Source organism: Ictidomys tridecemlineatus, unplaced genomic scaffold (assembly GCF_052094955.1).
Source record: "Ictidomys tridecemlineatus isolate mIctTri1 unplaced genomic scaffold, mIctTri1.hap1 Scaffold_85, whole genome shotgun sequence".
In the NCBI taxonomy this organism is placed as follows: domain Eukaryota; kingdom Metazoa; phylum Chordata; class Mammalia; order Rodentia; family Sciuridae; genus Ictidomys; species Ictidomys tridecemlineatus.
The window spans coordinates 1,062,608-1,081,810 of NW_027526100.1; the positions used below are offsets into that span (position 1 = coordinate 1,062,608).

Here is a 19,203-nt window from a genome sequence, read left to right on the forward strand (position 1 = left end):
CTGATTTTGGAAACTGATTGTGCAGTTTCCAAAAAGAATTCATAAAAGTTTAAAATTAGTAAAATAGTCTAAATTTTTCTTGGAATAGGTCTGTACCTAAAATTTTCCCCATTTAAGACTGTATTTTATAGAATATATATTTCACTGTCAATTTCATGTCCTTAAATTTTTCTGTACTTTTTTCCCATTATTTCAGGCTTCATGTCATTTTCCCTATAAAGGTGGAGATATTCCTATCTACAAAAATGTTCATTTGAAAAGAAAAACTTTCCAATTAGAATTTTTCTGGCAGTTTTTAATGGAACTTTTGGGGCATTTTGTGCTTCTAATGATTCAAAATGTCAATTCTGTGACAAAATATAAAATATTTGACTCATTCTCTTATTTATGCAAACCATATCCCATGCATTAGTATAGAAAATATATACAGTTGTATATAGTAAGACCAACATGTGTGAAACAGGAAGTCAGAAATGCAGTGACTTGACTTAAATTGAAAGTGACTTATAATTCTGGAACTAAAACTAAGTTCAGAAATCTAGTTTCTGCACTGTATGTGCAGAAACTAGATTTATTACATTAGAAGAAGAGGTAAAAAAGTTGAATTTGTGGATAATCTTGACTCAGAATTCATAGAACCTTTGGGAGAATTTTTCATTTGACATATTTGGTGTGTCTTTGCGGCTTAGAGCTATGTGTACACAACACCCACCAGCTTTTCCACTGACCACTAACATGATATGCCATTTTCTTGGGATATTGAGTTGTGACTGAAAACACAGTCAGAATAATCTCTAGTGGATATTTCATTTTGTCTCCTTTTGCATTCTGCTACAAACACTCAAAGATTGAGCAATTGAGACTTTTGACATCTAGTATTATGCAAGTGAAATTTAATACCTAGAGTATTCATTTTTAATAAGTAACTTAATTTTTTCAAAATATGTGCTGTCTTCATCTTTTACTCACTTTTATATCAATGGCTTACAAGCAGATGATGTATCTGCTTGTATGAGTAGGTATATATTTGTTTTCATTTTACTTAATTGATTTTAATCCTACTTTTCAACAGAGTAATTAAGGTTGTACTCTTCTATATATAAAGTTTGTATTTGTAGTCTTTAAGAAATATACTGTTTTTTAATCCAGATCATCGGGTAACATTTTATTTTCCCCTCCACTCTCCTCTTATCATATGGAAAGTGGACCACACACATCATTCTACAATTGCCTAGGAACAGTGGTTACCATGGCATTTGCAGTTTGATACATCAAATACAGCTGTCTGTACTTCCAAAAATATGACTGGTTTCAGTAGAGAAATGCACTGGCACAATATATTTAATCTTTCCCAGATATAAAGCATATTTTGTTATTGTGGTTTTCATAAGGTTCATTTCAAGGGTCAGAATAACAAAAGCAATGGTGAATGCTTATATTATTGACTATTAATATTACATATCAAGTTTAAAGAATATTACCCAGTTAATGTCCACAATAACCCTCTGTATCACTACTTTTTAGTTTTCTGCCCAGTTTACTTCTGACCGAAATGTAAAAAAAAAAACTATGCTTATTATAAATTTAAATTTTAGATAAAAATATTATTCAAAGAACAATGGGTTGTGGGATTAATGTGGATTTCTCTTCCTTATCTATTAATATGCAAAAAAGTTGTTTCTCTCTAAAATTGCACAAGATATTCATAAAACCATATTGAAAACCATCAGTGTTAGGAGGCTTTCTTGACCAATCCTTATGGTTCAAAGTTCGCTTAGCCTGTCTGCCATGGGAGAGATTCACCTTTCAGTGGTAATTGGTTTGTGATAACAGAGGCCAGGGCAGAGAGAAGTGGGCATCTTTCCTAGAATGATGGTGATAAGCTTATAGAGGTGGGGCACTGTCTGGAATGAAGCCAGCTATACATCTTTGGTGCATTTTTTGGAATCAACTGAATTGGCCCCAGTTTGTTTACCTGTTGGTGTTGCATATTCCCCTACCCTGTCCCTAGAAAGACTTCTGCTAAAATGATAACAGAAGACTAGAGTTAACACCATTCCCTATCTTTAAGCTTGATCATGGGTTCTGCGCTCTTCTGGTTCATCCTGTCTTTTCCCCACAAGATATACTATTGAGAGAGGCCCTCATCTTTGGTCTTTAACAAAATGTAATAAGCAAAGGTTTCTCAATAACAAGAATTGGTTGTATGCTATCACACAAAATTGTAGGGCTTATGAAATGAAAGTGCATGTTGTTCAAGAGAAGTGTAAAAACATTTTCAGGTCATAACACAAGTTGAAAAATTTGTAATTTATTTCTTCTTTGCATAGAGAAGGGCTGGAAAAAAGAAGTATATTGTGGCAGAACAGGAATTGTCGTGGTTTGGAGTATGGTTACATTCTATTCTTGGGCCTATGATTTTTTTTTTTGTCCTTGTCATTTTCTTTTCCATCATCATCTTCATTGAATTTCTCTGTGGCTTGGTTTTCTTCTCTGTAGAATAAGGTTTTGTAACTGTGTTCATCAAAGTGTCTTCCAGCTCTAGTATTGTAAAATTATTTTGATCCTTTTATTGTCTTTTAAAATTGGATGAAAGGGCTTTGTTGTGGGAAGCTTTGATCAGTGGTAATGAGATGGTGATGCCTACTTCAACTCTGTGAGGATTTATGAAACCTAAACTACAGAAACAACTTAAGACATTGAATAATGGACATCTTTCTCCCTGGACTCCTGAAGGACCACGTGGGTATCACTAAAAAGTGCTCAAAGACTTAGTTTCATGAAGATGTGTTCAAGTTAATGAAGTTGCTTAGATATTCAAGTTAATGAACTTTAATATTTCATACTATCTCATAGTATTTACAAGGAATATATAGCTGGCAAAGAATAATGTTGATCTGTACCTTAAAATATATATATATATAATTTATAATAATTTTACAGGATTTCTTAGGTTCTCTCTATTTACCCCGATCCTCCCCACATGTGAAAATAATATTGTAAACAGATAATAAAAAAACTCCTAATAGATACATTAAATAACATTATTAAAATTAGGCTACTGTTTATATGCCTTAATTGATTTTTTTCTTTTTGTGTTCTTTTCTAGAATGCATTGATTCCAGTGACCCACATCTTATGATTCACCTAATGATTAATAAGTGACCTAGTAACTAGTGCAAAGCTAGTCCTCAGCTAGTCATCAGTCTTTTGAACATTATTTAATTCTGTTTTCAACTTTTATTTAGTTTCATTTGAACCAGTGAATTTTGATTTGGATGAGAATTGTGGGACATTAACGATCTGGCCTGGTTTTCAACCTGACGTTGCCCTTTTTGCTAGAGGATTCTGTTTTTTCCTTGTAGTGTTTCCCTTTTCACAGAGCACACGGTTTGGTGATGTGTGTTTCTATTACAGGTGCAGTGGTCACTAATGGCAGACAGACTTATCAGTAGCTTTAACTAAATTAAATAATTGAATATCTCTAATGATTAACCATAACAGTTTCTCCTGGTAAATAGAAACCTATTTTCTCATATTGTAAACCCTTTAGACTTAAAATAATTAAATTTTAACCACTGTTAAATATATATGTATGTATGTATGTGTGTATATATATATATATATATATATATATATATATATATATATATATATATATACACACACACACATATATAATTTGACCAAAGGAAATGTATCCTGGTTATAAAAGGTAAACATTTATAAATTATTCTTTAATTAATTCTTCATGTAAACTTCACCTGTTAGATTGTTCAGATTTATATACTCTAATGCATATTCACGTACTCATCACCAGCATTTAACAAACTAGTGTTAATTATTTAACTTTTATTAAAGTCCTTCATGGTATGATGAAATAACTTGAGGTGATTAAAGGTGGAGAATTTTAGAACAGCGAATTCGGCTTATGCAGCAGACTAAGCACAGGTTCCTGAATATTGAACACTGTTGGGTTTTAAAGTTGATCATAACTGAGATTGATTCCAATAGGACCCCCAATTTCACTTTCACCAAAGAGAAAGGCAGTCATAAATATTTCCTTTTTTAAATATCCATACTTTTCACTTTAACCTTAATAACTATCATGTTTTTATTTTGTTTACGGAATACATTCACATGTCATGTAATAACAGCTGATAAATATGGAACATGTACTGTGTACTAGGCACCATTTTATATATGCTGAGATCATTTAAGGATCACAGCACCTTTTAACATAGATATGGTTACTTTTTATAGATGAGGAGACTGAAGGTCACAGAGACAGTAAATGACACATTTCTTGGTTCTCCCCCTAGTGTTGACCCCATAGTCCATTTTGGGGATCACCATTATGGTGAGCTATCTTCCAACATAAAAAAAAAAAAAAACTTCTATGAACCTCCCTCTGGTTCACACTAGGTGATTGAATTCTGATCAGTGCAAAAGTACAGTTACTTGGAGACTATTGGAAGCACATCCTGAAGGACACAGGAGAATATATTCTAAATGGAAACTTGTGTATTACTTAAAGAACTGTCGTAATTTAGGAAGTCTACTTTCTTGGCTACAATCTAACCAAGAAGTACTAAAGGGTTTTAATGTAAATACTCCATTTTTCCTGCAGACTTTCACCCAAGAAGAGGATATGTTCAGTAGATACAGACCATCTTTTCCTCAAGACCAAGTACTCCTCCAGGTTTTCTTAGTAGTGATATTTTAGTCAACCTCAAAAAACTTCAAATTTGACTTTTAGTAACTTTGTTTGGCTGTTACCTTGGCTGACTGAAGCTCTTTTCTGAGAGTCTCTTTTTATAAAAACAACTAACCTCTTCTGTATCCCATAGGACGACTGAAAATATAAAGCTATTTTTAAATGCTATTACTGGTGTTACATCTCAAAATTTACATTTCTATTATTAATCTTGTGTTGATTAACTAATCTCACAATTCTTATTAATTCAGAACTCCTGCTTTTGGATCATCTTATACTAATTGTTACATTTATATTTTGTCTCTTTATTTAGCAAGTTTTCACTATTAATTATAAGATGGAATCTAGTTATGACAGGCACAAGTTCTACCTCATATCAATTAGTAAGAATCATGTCTCTCCTAATGTCCTTGTTCTGAGGGTCTGTGGTTCAAACTGCAACTCTAGAAATGTACGCCAATTTATACCAGTGTTTTGTAGAATGACTATAACATATATGCTTCCCAAGGTATCCATAGCTTTGCATTCCCTCAATTGTCTTCATAAATGCTATTTATTTATTCTGACAAGTTTTAAATTCCTTGTTCATAGAAATATACATATTCTGTACAAAAATGCTAGCTTATTTTAGGATCTCTAGACTGATAAATATATGAATATGTGGGTATTCTGTATTTGAGTTATGGATATGTTTACATGAATTTGTGAGTATAAAAATTCCTCTATTTTTAAAATTTCTATGCTGTCTGCTTTACTGTATTATGAAAGTCTTTAGCTCTTAAACACTATTGTCTGTGAAGTTCATATCATGACTGCTTTTAGCATGTAATAGGTGAGATTCATAAGTGACAGTGATTGAGAATATGGCCTAAGGTGGAAGTATTTTTATTATATACCTCATGAAAGCAATCAGTCAAAACATGAGAAAGATGAAACTAAGGAGGAAGATCAAAGATGTCATTCCTTGGTGTGCTTTTACTGCATTGTTACTAATAAACCAGGTCTGCAGTGATAGTGATGCTTGAATAAGGCTAAACTGAAGTCAGTTTCTCAAGAAATAACATCTTTAGATTTTTAGAGAAATATTTTAAAATGTTCTTTTAGCATTTAACCACTCCTTGAGTTTCTCTGAATTTGCTAATACTATGAGAGATCAAGTGAAAGTTTCAGACCACAGAGGCATTATAATCTACTCAAATCAGTATTTACTGCTAATTCCTCACTATGTTCTATATCATCTCTTTATTACTGAGGATCCTTCTCTTGAATTATTTTAGAGGTCTGTTGGGGATCCATCCCATGACCTCCCAGTGGGGGATGATCACGATAGTTAATTAGAATTGACTTTAGTGGTTCAGAATCAAAATATGAGTTTGAGTGGCAGGTTTTCTTTTCTTGCTAGATTATTAGAGGTTTGAGTTCTGAAAGAAGGAACAGCGTAATATGATGGCAAGGGCTAGCTATAACTATATATCAACTGATATGGTAGAAGTTTAATATTTGGGGGGATGATGAGATCACCAGCCACCTTATCTCTCCTTCCTTAAGAGGAATTATGAATGAGGGGTTTGTATAGTATAGAATCTGCCATGTAGGCTTGTGTTTCTGTCTCTGTAGTGATCCATCGTTGTCTTTAGTATCTCACACAGTTGGCAATGATGATAGTTTTTAAATCATTTTTTTTCTTTTGGGGCAGGTTTTTTTCCTCTGGCAGAAGTATTAGAAAGTTATGAAATAGTAAATTCGTCACTTTTTTCTGGATGTGTAGCAAAGCACAAAGACAGGGAACTTCTTATGTATTGGACTATTTTGCTTGGATGTACATACATGGTCCTGTAAGAGTGGAATGACCCAAATTTACACAAACATCTAGTCCACGTTTATCAAGACTTCTTACCCATGAAGAAGAAAATACAGAATTCATTTTCCACTCACTTAAATATTTATTGAGAAACTTCTGTATGCCAAACAATTGTTCCAGAATTACAGCAATGAGCAAAATAGAAAAACAAGTTCCTGCCCTTATAGCCAATTTCAGTGGAAGCAGATAATAAACCAGTAAATAAGCCAAAAGCTGTTAAAGGCTTATAGTAAAAAAGTAAAGCTTGGAAATGGGATAGAAAATTTTGGAGTCAGGGAGGAAGGCATTGAAAGGTGACATGTGAGAAATAACCAGAAGGAAATGAGGGAGAGAAACATTAAGCTATCAGAAGGAAGAATGTTCTAGGTATAGGAACAGCCAGGGTAGCCATCCCAGGAACTCTCCAGGCACCATGAGAGGCAGCAAAAAAGCCATTGTGACTGGAGTGAGCTATTCTGTCCTTGCAGATGGTCAGAGACATATAGGAACCAGGACATCAATTAAAAGGACTTAGATTTTCTGTGCCAATTGGGAAAATACTAGAAGGTTTTGAACAAAACATCCTAAAGTAACTTACACACTTTAACAGGATCTTTTCTTCCTGCTATGTTGAGGAAAGACAGTAGACATTCAGTGTACAAGCAGAGCCCTGTTAGAGTGTTGTCAATGATTCAGACTCTATGGTAGAAGTCAAGCTGATGCTCAGTGTCTTTTAAGGGAGGAGCCAACAGGGTAGATTTGTTATGGATGATGAGAGAGGAAATGACAGCAAATAGAAAAATGACTTGCTCTTTGCTGAGATAAAGACCATGAGAAGTACAGGGTTTGGGTAGAAGGAAGAAAAGGAATGACTGCTAAGATTTCAGGTTTAGACGTGCTAAGTTGAAGTGGCCTTGCCGTGGAGACCAAAACAGGTCATCAGATGGAGTAGACATGAGTTTACAATCATCAGCATGTATATAAAACTTACAGGTAACAAATCATCAAGAAAGTGTGAGTATAGATATTAACAAGAATATGGCCAGAGTTCTGGTGACACCAATGTTGGTCAGAAGATGAAAACTAATGCACCAAAAAAGCAGAGCAACCAGAGTATGGATCTGTTGAGAGTGAGAAATGTGGTGTTCTGGGTAAGAAAAAGCACTGCAGAAGGGAGGTCATGTGTGTTTATTGCTGCTAACAGGTCCAAAAAAAAAGAGTTCTGAGAGAAATGACCACTGATTTATTTGTGGTCAAGGTCATTGGTGATTTTGATAGGAAAAGTGTTAATGGGTCAAGGGTTGGTAAAAATTTAATTGGGAAACTCAAGTGGGAAAAGAGAAATTGCAGAAATAAAGTATGAACAATTCTAAGTTTTGTTATAAGTCAAAGAGCAAAGATGGTGTGGCAGTTGGCCAGGAGGCATCAATCTGCCTGAGGAGGCAGGATAGTCCTAGGTTCTGCAGACATTCACCTGCCAGGAATGTGAGCAGTAGCCACTTGTAGTCTGTGACCTCAAGGACCTTATCTTGGGCAAATATAAATTCTTGAAACATTTTCCACTGATACACTGGTGCTAAAAAGAGATAGATTAACTAAGACAGCTATTAGTGTACCAGTACTCTTCTCCTTTTAAAACCTTACTTTACATTCAATAATTTCTCTGATTCTTCTGTAAAAGTTAGTTTTTAACTGTATTTCTCAAAAGCCTTTTAAATTTCAATTTGTTATTTTCATATTTGTCCCCTGTCCTAGTCTAAGTTAATTGGGGAGGGATATATTTTATTTTTCCTTATATTTTACCTTACTTCTGCACAGATTTTCTTTGTTCCAAAACTATTTTTTTTAATAAATTACTATTGTGCTTCATTTTGGTAGATGATGGATTTGTTTTAAAGATCAGTGTCTTCATAAGGTTTGCAATTAATTTCTATTCATAGGATTGTGTTTGGTGGTTTTGTTTTTTACAGAGGCCCTGTGAAGCAAGCATAGTGAGAACAGGCTCACTGCGGCTCAGTAGCTCCTCCATTGGGGAACTTCATCTTTGAGGAGAACAAAGTGAAAAGCACCTTCCCCACCCTCCAAAGCAGCTCAGCATTCAAGTGATGGAAATGGCCAAGTGACTGGTAATGTTACTTTTCCACATTAACACTTTCATTTGTATTATGTTCTGCTTAATACAAACAGAAATGATATGTTTGTCTTTTTATTAAATAATGATATTTAGGATTTATAAATAGTCCCTGATTATTCTCACTTGACTACTTTCTATGAATCTGCAACACAAAATAAAATGACAAAATTATATGGCTTCATTATCCGAAAATGAGCAGATTGTAATTTGTAAACTTATTTAGAAAACATTGCCACTCCAGGATTGACTTATATAGTGAGAGAAATGAATCTAAGTGGAATTTTGTCATTTCACAGTTGGGTAGTAAAATGACTTTTAGCAAGGTCAAGGCTCAATTCTTTCTGGATTATATATAAAAAAGCTACAGTGAAGCTGTAAAGGTGCTTTATGTATGAGGCTTGTTTATAAATTGTGTTGTTCCTTTCAGCCCTGCAGTTAGTAGATGGGATTCCTCCAGACAGTGCTTTGGAAACAAGCTCTCCTGAGGGGCCATCCAGCCCAGGTATGACACCTTGACTCCACTCTGTGTCAGTACTGAAAAAGAATTTCCATGACAGTTGAGGAATAGATTTAATTAGAATGCTCTATGAAAGAGATCAGATTCTTTGACCTCATTTCCCAAATTTATTTCATGAAATGAATTCTCCTTCCCTTACTCCCCCCAGGAGTAGGGATTAGAGTCTAAAACTGGCACAAAATCAACATTTCAGTTCTGGAATTATACCTGGAGGACTTTCCCTGTTTGGTCTCTTGTTTTTCCTTATTCAATGTCAGGTTGACATTTGTTAACCTCCTTCCCAAGAGTACTGACACATCATAGTTAGAAACGTTTAGTATGTTTTGGGAAAAAAATTTACATTAAAATATAAGCATAGTTTTTTAAGCAATGCTTCTAGGTATAGATTCAATGACCAGGTATCCTACTGTCATGGTAAAAATTTGTTACCCTGAAAATACTTTCTATTATATAACTTGCATTATCAGTTCTCCTCAAATAAGTAACTGAACTAAATTTTATTAAAAGCATGTGCACTATGATAAAATTTTATGTGCATTTTGACTTATATGTTCAATTATCAATATTAAATTTGCATATATACTGGTATATATTGTTTATAGGATATATTCTTCATCCCCATGTTTACCAAATTTGTAATCACATGACTCACATTTTACTTATGCCTGTATCAACATGTGGTTTTATATATGCTTTCATACATAATTTCACAGTATATTCTTATGAATATTGATATTTCCCAATTCACATATTCATTCTTACACTAAAACCCTAACACAATCCAAAATTTTATATTGACCTTTATGTTACTTCTATAAGAAAGGCAAATTTTACTTCAATCCTTGTACACCAATAAGAATTTTAAAGTGTATTTTGACTTTTATTTTCAATGATCAATATTAAATTCACATACATATCACTGTATATAATTTATAGGGTATATCCTTGAAACTCCCTATTTACAAAATGTCTCATCATATGATTCATATAACAGTCTCCCTAATGTCATACCATGCATGTTTTTTATGTATTTTTAACATATTTTCACACATTCATCTTATGAATACAGATATTTCCCAGTATACATGTCCATTCTTTAACCCTAATCCTAACTCAAACCAAATTTTTTATTATCTTTACATTACCTTTCTATCTAAATCCAGTTTGACTTGAATCCATGTTTTCCAATAAATTTTAAATTGTATTTTGACTTCTATTTTAATTGTTTAATGATAAATATGCATCTATACTAATATATGTAATTTATAGGTTATATCCTCACCTCCACTTATATACAACATGTATAATCACATTACTCATATTGTATTCTTCTCTGTGTTATAACATGTATATTTATATATGTTTCAGTACATTTTTAATGTAAATACTTAGGACTGTTCATATTTTCACATACACATGTTAATCTTTAACCCTACCACTAACTCAAACCAAAATTTCATATTAACCCTAACCTTACCTCTACATATTAACCAATTTTACATAAATCCATGTGATCAGGTGTATATGTACCTGTGAGTGCTAGCTGTGCTTACTGGTTCAGATATGTACGTGTGTGTATGTATATATACATATATATATCTGACAGGAGACCTCAGCAGTCTTGTGCAGCCAAGCAATTGCATCATCACTACCAGGTCCCTGGATTGGCACCGGCAGGTTTCCATGTTTGGCCAGAGTTATTTAGTGCTGAGCACCGCATTGGCCAGAACTCCAGTCCTCCCAGAAGTTGAAGCCAGGAGGGCTGTGAGAACTACCTTGGCTCCAAACAGCAAAAGTTGTGCATGGACCCCAACCTCAAGCGCTACTGCAGGGGAGCGGGGGTACGACACAACATTCCTGCACTGCCTCCTATACTGTGGCCCAGACAAGGAACCGGCACCCTACGCCACCTCCTGGGCAAGTTCTGCAGCGCCCCCTCCTGCAACACAAGCCATCCTCCCCATCTTCCCGGGAACTCTACTTCCCGCTCGCCCTCCCTGCACATCATGTGGCCCCACCCCTATATTGTTGGGCACAGCCCTGCCCTCAACTCATAAGTGAATGCATGATGCGCACACGAACGAATGCAAGACGCGGTCATGCTCCACGCGCACATGCATGCACACACACACGCACGCACGCATGCACAGACGCACTGCTAACTACTTCTGTGCAGTGGGTTTCCTGCGGCCTAGAAGTTTCAGGCAGATGGTGGAGAAGCGCGTGTCTTCAAGTAGCTGAGGACCTACCTTTGCAAGGCTGCCTGGCCTGCTCTGCTCCTGGCCAAGAAGCTTTGTCGCCCTCTGGGATGAAGTCCCTTCTAGCTTTCAACTTTGCGGTTCCTGGTGAGGATGTGAGGCTTCCCACAAAGGCAGCCTGGCACTCACCACTGTGCTCCTGTTGGACATTGTGCATCCCAGTGGAGAGCCTCAGGTAGAGAGGGCACCAGTGTGTCCAGCAGTTTGTGGGGTGCAGCACTGGCTGGAGCGGCGTCATGGGACCAGAGCTGGGTAAGTAATGCATGAGGAGGAGGCAGAGTGTGTCTCTCTCCCTGTAAGGTGGTTCATGGATGCGCGGACCCTGCTGAGTCCTATATGGGATAGGAACCTTGCTGGATAGTTCTTAGGGAACCAGAAGCAGGGTGGGGTACGAGGTGGGAGGGGTAGAGGTGGGTGAGGTAGGAGCTCCGTGGGGTAGGAGCTGGGTGGGATAGTGCAGGGGAGGGTGTGCTCTGTGCTATCCATGGGAGGCAGTGACTGAAGGGGTGACCATGCTGAGGCTTGTGGGGGAAGGGTCCTGGCTGGAGATCTTAGGGGACCCGAGCTGGGTGGGGTAGTGTCTGGGGAGAAGGCGCACTGTGCCTGTTGTTGCTAGACATTACCTTGTAACATTCCTGGGCAAAGTCCCACCCTCAACACACAGGCGAGTGCGTGAGGCACACAAGCTTGGGCGGGCATATTGCAAGCTGTTTCTGTGCTCTGAGTTTCCAGGCATCCAGAAGTGGCCAGTAGACAGTGGAGAAGCATGTTCCTCAAGTACCTGAGATCCTTCCTGCTGAAACTGGGAGCAGAGCCAAGGTAGGGAGACCTCCAGTGTCCTCAGCAATGTGTTGTGTATGGCCCTGGCTGGAGAGGTGTTGGGGGACCAGACTGGATGGGGTAGGTGCTAGGTGTGGTAGTGTGTGACGAGGGGGCACACTGTTTCTGTAAAGTGTTGCCTGGAGAGGAAGCTCATGCTGAGGCCTTTGGGGGCACCGCCCTGGCTGAAGAGGCTTCAGGGGAACGGAGCTGGGTGAGGTAGTTGGTGGGGAGGGGCACACTGTGTTTGTATCTGTGAGGAGATGCCTGGAGGGGGCGCTCTTGCTGAGGCCTGTGGGTACAAGGCCCTCACTGGGGAGGTGTTAGGGCACCAGGAACTGGATGGGGTAGTACATGGGGAGGGTACTTGCTGAGCCTGTCACTGCAATGCAATGCCTACAGTGGGTGCTTGTGCTGAGGCTTGTGGGGGTGCAGTCCTGGCTGGAGAGTTATTGGGAGACCAGAGTGAATGGGGTGGAGCTTGGTGGGGTAGGAACTTTTGTGGGGAGAGGTGCACTGTGCCTGTTCTTGCTAGGGGTTAGCTGGAGGGGGCAGTTTTCCTGAGGTTTGTAGGGGCACAACCCTGGCTGGAGAGGTCTTAGGGGACCAGAGCTGGGTGAGGTAGTACCTTGGGAGGGCTGAACTGTTTTTATAACTGTGAGGTAGGGCCTGGGAACATCCCAGCACATATTCCCGCCATTGACACACATGTGCATGCAGTTTGCACACATTCACTGATTCATGCAGGAACTTATTCCAAACTGCATCTGCACAGTGGATTTCTGGGCAGCCTAAAAGTATACTGCAGATTGTGGAGAAGCTAGGGCCTTCAAATCACAGAGATCCTTTCTACTGATGGCTGCCTGGGCTGCTCCAGTCTTGCCCCTAGACTATGTCACCCTCTGGGAAGGTGTCCTTGCCGTCCTTTCTCATTTATGGTTCCTGGTGAGGATGTTGGGCCTCCCACAGGGGCAGCATGGCCCTCACCACCACCTCCTGTTGGTCCTTGTGGACTTATGAGGACAGTCTCAGGTAGTGAGGACTCCAGTGTCCCCAGTGGTATGTGGCATATGGCCCTGGGTGGAGAGGTTTTAGGGGACCGGAGCTGGGTGGTGAAGGAGTTTGGTGGGTAATGTGTGGTGATGGGGCACACTGTGCCTGTCTCTGCGAGGCAGTTACTTGAGGGGGCGCTCATGCTGAGGTCTGGAGGGGGCGCACAGCCCTGGCTGGAGAGGCATTGGGGATTGGAGCTAGATGAGTTAGAGCTGGGTGGGGTAGTGTGTGTGGAGGGGGCATGCTGTGCTGGCCCCTTGAGAGGGGCCTCTTTCTGAGGCCTGTGGGGGTTGGACCCTTGCAGGAGAGGTGTCCTGGGACCAGAGGCTAGGTGGGTTAGTGTGTGGGGAGGGGGCACTCAGTGCCTGTGGCTGCAAGGTGATGACTGGAGCAGACACAGGTGGTGAGGCCTCTGGGGGCGCCACCCTGGCTGGAGAGGTGCAGAGGGACTGGCAGCTATGTGGGGTAGTGGCTGCCTGCTCTGAGTGAGTGCCTGGAGGGGGCATTAGTGCTAAGGCCTGTTGAGGTGGGGAAGTGTGGCATAGGAGTTAGTGTGCTGTTCCTGGGTGCTCTTGACATGAGCTGAGTGGGTGTGGCAGAGGTTGCAGGGCAGTGGGGCAGAGGCACTTGGGTGCTGTTCCTGGGTGCTCCTGGAGGCAGCTGAGTTTGTGTGGTAGAGGTTTTAGGGCTGGTACCTGGCTTCAATAGTGGGGCCTTGTTGGGGGAGTAAGTGTGAAGGGAAACTTTGGTTGGGGGCTAACCTGAATGGGGGGATGTTGAAGGGAGAAAGAGGAACACCTGGTTTAAATGGGAGTATGCATGTATCATTTTTAAAGTTGTGCATATGGTGTATCATTTTAAAAGCTGTGTTCTAAACTTTATCTGCCAGTGTTTTCTTTTGTTTGTCCCCCCAAAAGAGTAAATTACAAGTTTTCAGTGTAAGTCTATTCTCTACATTCTGTACATATAATTTATGTGTTTTTCTTGTACCTTTTATTTTATTACAATTAGGTGATTTGTAATGATTCATTGTTTATATATCAATGACTTTCATATTTTAAATCAATCATTTTTATGGAAACCATTTTTGTAAGTCCTCATTTACTTTGCTTTTTAGTTCACTATTTCCCAGTAAGTACAATTACTCATCCATTGGCATTTCCCTTTTTGCTGTGCAAAGTATTTCATTCTGAAATACTTTGATGTGTATTTTGTCCAGTGTGTCTTACTCAAGCTTCATGGAAATTTAATTATCAGTTGTTTTTGTCTGATATTCTTAACTTCCACTCATTTACTGGCATATGTCATCACTTTGTTCTTCTTTAAAACTGAGTAATATTCCATTGTGCATATTGACCACATTTTCTTTATCTGTTCGTCTGTTGAAGGACACCTAGGTTGGTTCCATAGTAAAACTCTTTTGTGAGTTGAGCTACTTTATAGCATTGATGTGGCTGCATCACTGTAGTTTGCTGATTTTAAGTCTATTGGAAATAGACTGAGAAGTGGGATAGCTGGGTCAACTGATGGTTTCATTCCAAGTTTTCTGAGGAATCTCCATACTGCTTTCCATGATGATTACATCAATTTGCAGTCCAACCAGCAATCTATGAGTGTGTCTTTTCCCCCACATCCTCACCAACATTTATTTTTGCATATGCAGTAAGTTAGGAGAAACCAGAATGACAACACTTTACCTTCTCAATCAAACAGCATCATGCTGAATGATCAAAGTTCAACATTAACTGTACTTGACAACAGATGTTAAGTTTCCCACCCCCTACTCCATGAAATAAGTATCATCTGTCCAATTCTTGTAGAAATGTTTTGCCTAAAACAGATCATGAGGAGGCAATCAGAAACATTCAAATTCTGCAGAACAACTGTTCAGGACACTTCCACAATGTCAGTGCTGTATAAAAAATGTCAGAAAACCATTATAGATTACAGGATTCTAAAGAAAAATGACAACAAAATGCAACATGTGATCCTTGATCATATCCTGTATATTTAAAAAATCCAGCTATAATGGATTTAGGAAAATTTGAATATGGAATATATACCTTGATAGTAGTTTCATATCAATATCAAATTTCCTCAAAGTGATATTAGTATGGTGGTACAAGAAAATTTTCCTATACATACCAAAATATTAAAATTGATGAATTTAGCTGAATACATATTGGTGTCATGCTAATCTTCATTTTTGCTTAACCTCATTTACATATAGAAAAGTATACAGATTATGGTGCACATTATTTTACTGTTCTTGAAACTTTCCTATAGGATTAAACATTTTAAAATAGCATTTTAATGGGAAAAAAAAACAGTGTTAGACAAAGTTCTACATAGTCTGAGTTAGTTGCACCTACCTAAGCACACATTCTAAAACTAACTTTGCTTCTACCAGATGGCTCTTCTACTTGGGGCAGTGCTCTGAGGTCAAGGTAAATTGCTTTGCCTCTTACTAGCCCTTGCCTCAAGCCTCAAAAATCTTTGGGAAGTAAAACAGTGAAACATCACAGGTCCACTATGTCTTGTGGAAGCTTTGTACCACAGACAGAATTCTCCATAGCCAAGGAGAAGAGTTACACCTAGGATTGTTTACCACATGGAGATTTTCTTAGCCAGGTGTGTGTCCCTCCTGCACCCCACTGCCCTACCTGAGGGACAGGGCTGGCAAATTTGCAGAAGTCAGGGAGGTCAAAAGCAATCCTGATTTCTTCCTTTTGAAAATTCACATGTTGGAAGTTCTCTGGTGGGCTGAGATGACCAAGTGTGGGGTCAGCTGGCAGGAAAGCACTCCAAGTAGCTCCTTCCACCTCCCTACAAGCTCCCATGGAGAGGCCAGGAGAAGCAGCATATGCAGTCAGAAAACAAAAGGACCCCATTCTTCCCCAAGTGTGGGCTCCCTGCACTGGTTGGTGTGAAAGACTGAGGGGAAGCAGGGAGTCTCCTCAGGCAGGACCCTATGGGTTTCTTCCTTCCCCTCTTTTGCCAGCACCAAGCTCCTAAAGGCAAAGAGAGCTGGAGAGAATTCTTGGGCAAACCCAGTGGGAAGTCCTGAAGGAAACAACATTTCCTGTGAACTTGCTTGTGGGGTGGCACAGTGATTAGTTAGAACTTTACAAACAGATGCGGGCATATTTGTCTTCCAAGCTGGTAAAGCAAGTTTTAGTGTAGCAGGGCTCAAAGTCATTTTCAAAGTCAAATGTTATCAGTCTATTCCCCATTTGCCAATCATACACCCATGCACTCCACTCAGAGCAAGCACATATGTTCAAATGCTCAGTTGCCTGTCTCCCCCCTCTGCCATCTCTCCATGCTTTGCCTTCCTCCCAGGTGCACAGGCTGTGGAAGTACTGACTGTGCCCAGTGAAAGACAGGAAGACGAGTCTCAAAGAACCTGGAGCTTGCTCTAATAACTTGGCTTCTCCTTCAAAGAGCCTTCTAAACTCCCTCCACTCCTTTCCTCCCACTCAATGAAGAATAGTAAAGCTCAGATTTTGCATAAAATTCTTGTTCTATTAAAAAAATCTGTCCTCTCTTATTCGTAAAGCAATCCAAGAGAAGGATTATGCATTTGATTGAATTGGTTGGTTTTGTATCAGGTCTCTGAGACAGGACAAACATTTTAAGTGAAATCACACATTCAAATTTTGTTTGTATAGTCCAGTTTCACCTGGAAAAGTCAGTATGTTACTAAGAATATTTTCTTCCATCTTCAAAGTGGTGAAGTATTTGGAGGCCAGTACCCAGGGTTGTGAATTCTTCCCTCAATTTTATTATTTCATTGTTTTCATTTGAGCTTCTTTATAGCAATGTAAATATATATATTTCAACAGTCCATCCCAGACAACATCAAATTGTATAATTTTACTCTTGACAACATCTCTGTGGCACTGACTAGAAAGGGTTTATTTACCCTGGGAAGAATATCAATTAAAAATCAAATGTTCTCAAAACTCTTTACACTTATGTTGGAGCTAAATAGCACAAGAGCTACCAGAGTTCTTCCTGCTACTAATATCATGGTTTCATGGTAAGACCAGGCACAGTATGAAGAAATAAATTTCAGTAGCAAAGGTAGGTCCCTCTCTAACAATATATATATATATATATATATATATATATATATATATATATATATATATATATTATCAACATAGAAGATAATCCTAGAAGAAGATAATGCCTGCATTCCAGCTATGGTGCTGCCCTGAGCGGCAGAGTGATAGAAGGGGATCTTGTCATTGCCCAAAACTTTTCCCATGCCAGGCTCCATCAAACAGAACCCTGAGGGCATCATATGTGGCCTGGATGTATCGAAGGACCTTTCAAATGCCCTGGCGCCCACATTGCTCCTCCCACTGCCTACCCAAGACCTTCCACTGTCCCTGTTGTAACATCTTTGTGGACATAGTGTTCCACCTCCCTGTCCGCTCACCAACCCATCCCTGGACACCTGGTCAGGACCAGGAAACTCACAGCATAAGTGGGCCACAGGTGGGTATGAGACCATCTTCCCAGTCTGCTAAAAGTGGCTCCCTGCTACTCTTGCTCACTTCCATCTGTTATTGCCTCCAGTTCTGCACCTGTCCTGGGAGGCTGGCCTTGCTTGCACAGGTGCTGACATGCAAAGGGCATCCCCTCTGTGCTGAGCCTGGTGGAGTCAGGGGGAGGAAAGGCAGTGACTGTGCCCTCCCCTGGCTTGCTGATACTAGATTCCCAGCCTTTTTTGCTGACTGCTGCCTGGTCCTGGGGATCATTGCATGCCTTGGTCTGGGTGTCCTAGTTGTAGGGTTTCCTGGTTCTGAGTGTGTTTGTCTGATGTGCCCACCCTACTCTGGTTCACAAGTGCAGACGGCTGGTTGGGCAAGGGTGTTTTTTCATCCTCATCCAGTATCTGAGAAAACAGAGGCCCAGAGTTTTTATGTCCTGCTCCAAGTGACACCAGGCGGATCTTGTCTCTAAAAATCTCGCTCAGAACAGGTGACCTGATGTGCTATGGGGCTAACTGTGCCCTAACCATGGAAATGCCAGGTTGTCCTTGAGATGAAAACCTGTGTGTAGGGCCAAGAGCAGGAAGCCTAGGGGGCTGAGTTGGGGAAGACCTGAGCATTTGGGGGTGATGGAAGTCAGGTCAGATAGACCCTTGAGGTCTGCCTCCTCTCCCCTAGGAGTTGGACCACCACTGTGGGCAGGTGAGCAACAGCTTGAGGTATCTGAACATCTGGCATTTCCTGCTGCTACTTGTGTCCCTTTGCCTGTACCTGGGTGCCCTTCTGGTGATGTGCATCGTCTTCCTTGTGGCCACCACAGTGATGTCATTATCCTTGGACAAAGTGCTAGCCACACAGTCCCAAGGGCCCACACTGGGAATAGCATTCCTATAGAGTATTTATACATTCACCAATTGAAGGATTGTTCATTGTATCTAGTTTTTCCACAGTGTTTTAGTTTTCTTTTGTTTGTACCAGGGATTGAACCCAGGGGTGCTTAACCACTGAGCTGCATCTCTGATCCATCTGCCCCCTTTATTTTTCTTAAAGTTTTTTTTTTCTTTTGAGTCAGGGTCTCATTGAATTGCTTAGAACCTTGCTAATTTGCTGAGGCTGGCTTTGAACTTGCAATCCTTCAGTCTTAGCCTCCCAAGTGGCTAGAACTTAGGCACACGCCACTGTGCCTAGCTAGTTTTTCACAGCTATAAAGAAAGCTGCTACAAACATTGGTGTACAGGCATGCGAACCTAAGTTTTCATTTCTGTTGGGTCAATTCTTAAGGGTGGTATTGCTGAGTCATAAGGTAACTGTAGGTGGAACTCTGTAGAAAATGGCCATTTTTCTTTCAAAATCACTGTACCAT

The 19,203-nt window shown here is 39.6% G+C and overlaps 1 protein-coding gene across 7 annotated transcripts in view; it reads left to right on the forward strand.

The window, feature by feature from the left end:
* Positions 1 to 19,203, forward strand: part of LOC144374736 (uncharacterized) — a 59,338-nt gene that overhangs the window by 11,931 nt on the left and 28,204 nt on the right. For 2 of the 7 annotated variants that reach the window (XM_078037480.1, XM_078037478.1), the window contains 4 exons: positions 8,528 to 8,683; positions 9,119 to 9,193; positions 10,815 to 11,718; positions 12,192 to 12,285. In XM_078037480.1, coding sequence (XP_077893606.1) covers positions 11,703 to 11,718; positions 12,192 to 12,285 — 110 coding nt within the window. In that variant the 5' untranslated portion in view covers positions 8,528 to 8,683; positions 9,119 to 9,193; positions 10,815 to 11,702. Of the gene's footprint in view, positions 1 to 4,624; positions 4,703 to 8,527; positions 8,684 to 9,118; positions 9,194 to 10,814; positions 11,719 to 11,908; positions 12,286 to 19,203 lie in introns of those variants that run through there. The other 5 variants (XM_078037479.1, XM_078037481.1, XM_078037482.1 and 2 more) reach the window with 5 other exon arrangements.